The sequence below is a fragment of the Halyomorpha halys genome, unplaced genomic scaffold, assembly GCF_000696795.3.
Source record: "Halyomorpha halys isolate HHAL.00 unplaced genomic scaffold, Hhal_1.1 Scaffold246.1, whole genome shotgun sequence".
Lineage (NCBI taxonomy): Eukaryota > Metazoa > Arthropoda > Insecta > Hemiptera > Pentatomidae > Halyomorpha > Halyomorpha halys.
This window is the reverse complement of record NW_027115081.1, coordinates 249,350-253,667: the sequence shown is the minus strand read 5'-3', so window position 1 is coordinate 253,667 and position 4,318 is coordinate 249,350. Positions and strand designations below refer to the sequence as shown.

General features: G+C 32.1%; 1 protein-coding gene across 1 annotated transcript in view; it reads left to right on the top strand.

The window, feature by feature from the left end:
* The window catches only part of LOC106680148 (kynurenine formamidase), a 24,415-nt gene that overhangs the window by 9,491 nt on the left and 10,606 nt on the right, over positions 1-4,318 (top strand). Inside the window, exon 3 of the mRNA XM_014419658.3 lies at positions 3,009-3,169. Coding sequence (XP_014275144.1) covers positions 3,009-3,169 — 161 coding nt within the window. The remainder of the gene's footprint in view (positions 1-3,008; positions 3,170-4,318) is intronic.

Sequence of the window (4,318 nt, the reverse complement as noted above, 5' to 3'; positions counted from 1 at the left end):
CTGTCTTTTCAGTCTTGTATGAGGATTCAGGAGTAACGGATCTGTTCAACAGGAATGAGTGGGGTATTATTAAAAGATACTGTAGGGCAAGACGCAGGTTTACGACGAAGGGTAAATGTGATTTGGTGGGATTTACTGGAATTTATTTTAATCCTCCAGTTTTGGCACCATTCTTCGAGGGTGGTGATGTGGGATTGGGGGGATTGGGATACAATGGAAGGATAATTATTCACTGACAATAGGCATGTGTCATCGGCACACGTGGTGAGAATAGTGTTAGAATGGGTTGGGATGTCAGCTGTAAAAACTGTATAAAGAATAAGCGCTGTTGTGATTTACTTGAAATACCTGTCTGAGAGATAAGAACGGATAATGAGATAATATGTAGGGGGTAGGAATTTACGGATCTTGTATAGCAGTCCTGGGTGCCAGACTCGATCAAAAGCCATTTGAAAACTTAAACTAAAATGAACAAAAGAGTTATAATAAAACAATAAATAAAAGTAAAATAAATAAACCCTTTAGACAAAATAAAATTAGATTATTAAATCATAAAATAAAGAAACTAATTGACAAAAAAAAAACAAACAAACAATATATATATAAAATAAATACTGATCGGGGCAATATAGGACCCCAAAGGGAGTCTTGGGCCGACGAACGAAAAATAAATAAATAAATATTGGTTGACGAAAGGAAGATGAAATAAAGGAAACTGTAGGGCAGTAGGTAGGTTTACGACGAAGGGTAAAGGTGATTTGATGGGATTTGTTGGAATTTATTTTAATCCTCCAATTACGACATTATTATTCGAGGGGTGCGAGCACACATGTGTCATCGCCATACGTGGAGAGGATAGTGTCAGGATTGGTTGGGATGTCAGCTGTATAGACGGTGTAGAGGATGTTTTAAAGATATAAAGCTAAGAAAAATTTTAGTTCCCCTACCTATACTTGGCTGACTCATCAATTTTGACTAGTAACATACTTTTCATTAAAGTAATCAGAAATTATGGTGAAATTACTGGGTTTTTTTCTCCTCTTGGGCTCTTGTGCTATAATGACACCGCCATCTGCTGGTCAATACTATAACCACATAAACTGCTATAAACCGACATGACGAACCTAACTTCCTATAACAAACCTAATTTGACTTGTACATAACCATTTATTATATTTCTAAATGCATTATTTGAAACATTAAATATTACAATAGAATCTTCTGATCCACAAAAAGCAAAAGTCTTACACGTAACATCACTCGATTGCGTCTAACTGCCCACAGAGTTGACTAGCACAACTTCTTCCCCTTCAGGGAATTCTCCTCCTTATTTCATTCTGCCTTCTCTGGATCTTTCCTTCTTTCTAAACCTTGTCTTTCTTTCGTAAGGTCCTACAGCTAGTTTCTGTAGAACTTACTATCCCCTTCACAACCATAAGTTCCTTCCTTACGGAGTGAAGTTTCCATCCTGCGAAGATTTGTGGCTACTTCCCGTTAGACTCACCTTGCCGATTTATTTCCTAACTTACTGAACACGCATCGTACAGGCCTTGATGTTGAGTTCCTATCTTCACTTGGAGTCAGAATTAATTAATTGTACACAACCACCTCGGCATAACTATAGGCGTGTTAATTTTTGAATAATAATTTATGATTACAGCATATTACAGAATCTAATATAATATTAGAATAATTAATGCAGCTAATAGGAAACTGTAGAAGTTTTAATAAATTGGCCGAAGTTCAAATTCACTACAAATATTGATTTTGAAGATTCAGTTCAATATATACACAAAATGTTGACGTCGTTTTTCTCACGAAAGTTTTGCTTATGACAGCTATATCTCATGACCTATTAGATGTACAGATGTCTATTAAGCATTAAGCTAATTTAACTTACTAAAAAGAATGTTATTACTAGTTTTTTCGTTATAGTAGTAGTTTTCATGATATTTACAAAATATATTAAAAAAATGTCGAATTCTCGGTCTTCAGACAAAACTTCTGGACTATAACAAGTATATTGCGAAAAATATTTGATGTAAAGATGTCTGTATTCATAAAATTTAAGCTTATTAAACGCACGAAAAAGAAAGTAATTATTAGTTTTTCGTATAAGTAGAAGTTTTCATGATATTTGCAAAATATATTTTAAAAATTCCAATTTCTGGGTGTCCGGACAAAACTTGTGGATTATAACAGCTATATTGTAAAAAATATTAGATGTAAAGATGTCCATTAGACATCAAATTAAAGCTAAATTAACGTTCTTAAAAAAATAATATTGGTAGTTTTTTCGTAAAAGTAGAAGTTTTCATGATATTTGCAAAATATATTCAAAAAATGTCGATTTCTGTCTTCGGGCAAAACTTGTGGATTATAACAGCTATATCTCAGAAACTATTAAATGTATAGATGTCTGTTAAGCATCAAATTAAAGCTTATTAAACCCTCGAAAAAGAAAGTAATTATTAGTTTTTTCGTAAGAGTAGTAGTTTTCATGATATTTGTAAAATATATTTAAAAAATTCCAATTACTCGGTGTTCGGACAAAACTTGTGGATTATAACAGCTCAAAAATATTAGATGTACAGATGTCCATTAGGCATCGAATTAAAGCTTATTAAACGTCCTAAAAACAAAGTTATTATATTTTTTTCGTAGAAGTAGGAGTTTTCATGATATTAGCAAAATATATTCATAAAATGTCGATTTCTCGTTTTTCTGTCAAACGTTTTGCTTATGATGGCTATATCTCAGGAACTATTAGATGTACATATGTCCATTAGGCATCAAATTAGAGCTTGTTAAACGAACTAAAAATAATTTTATTACTAGTTTTTTCGTAAGAGTAGTAGTTTTCATGATATTGGCAAAACATATTCAAAAAATGTCGATTTCTCATATTTCAGACAAAATGTTTTGCTTTTTGTGACAGTGAAAAATTACTGTCATGACAATGACCATGTATAATGCTATATATATTACTGATAAATCTTTGTTTTCAGGTTTATTAAAAAGGTTGCTGATTCAAGTAAAGGATTTTGGTTCGCATTAAATCAGTTTGAGACCGCTGAGCATAGCGGCACCCACCTGGATGCTCCTTATCATTTCAACAAAGCAGGGTGGAAATTGGGTGATATACCCATAGAAAGATTTATAACAACAGGTTATTGCAATAGCAAACTCATAAACTTATTTCTTTAACTAAAAAATATTTTTCCTTTTCTAACATTTTTGTTTGTGTTCTATATGCCAAATTTTGATTTCTTACATTAACTATTGAAAATAGTTTTACCATGTTTAATATTATAAGCATAGGATTGTTAGCAGCCCTATTTAAAGCTGTGTTAAGTGCATAAGAGCTCCTGGTGGATTTTCTGAGCAACTTGTTTTATAACCTTTATAACCGCAAATTTTGATTTATCCTTAGTTATATGTTTATCGTTTATAGTTGCCCACGCTCAGCGGAGAAGGGGGTGAGTTAAAGGAAAATAAAAAAAAATAAATATAATCGCAAAAGGACAAAACAATAAAGAATAAATTACTCCTTAGGCGCCAAGTTATTTTTTCTTGCAAATAACTAAAACCCCGAAGCATTATGCCCACAATATAACTTAAATATACCCCTATATAAACAATTGTTGAATTATGACCACTGGCGAATACCTTTACATGTAGATAACAGAAAACCTAGGGGTGTTACCTACCCACCTGTTGAATTATCGTAATGTTCCGTGAACAACAACAAAAAAAAACATTAGTAAATTAACAAGTTGAAAGCAGAGAAAGAACAGCAGAACTATATGTACAAAAGTAAGAAGTAATATATGTACACAGAATGAAAAGGAAAAAGAAAGAATTCTTATCAATTAATAAAACAATTAAAACTTATAGGTTGGACTTAACCTTAATAACAATATTTACATTATTATTCTCTTATCCAGGACATGCTGAAGAAACGTCACTGCACTATATCCCCACTTCTAGTGTTAATGACCGTCCATTGAAGTAGAACACCATAATTTTGAAAAACAAAACATATAAGATGACATTTCTCATATGGTGCTATTTCGGTTCAACCAGTAAAGACAAAGGGCCTTTAAACTATTACCACTTAACATTGATCAATCGTAACGTGTTCCAAAATCAAACTGTCACCTTTACAAAACCCAAACCCACTCGTCTCAACATACGTGTTCAAAATCAAAACTTTTTTTTTAATTAGATTTATTTATTGATAGATATTACAATCTGCCACACAGTTGTGGGCAATAGGTAATATTGATAAATGATCTCATACATACTAAAATAAAAA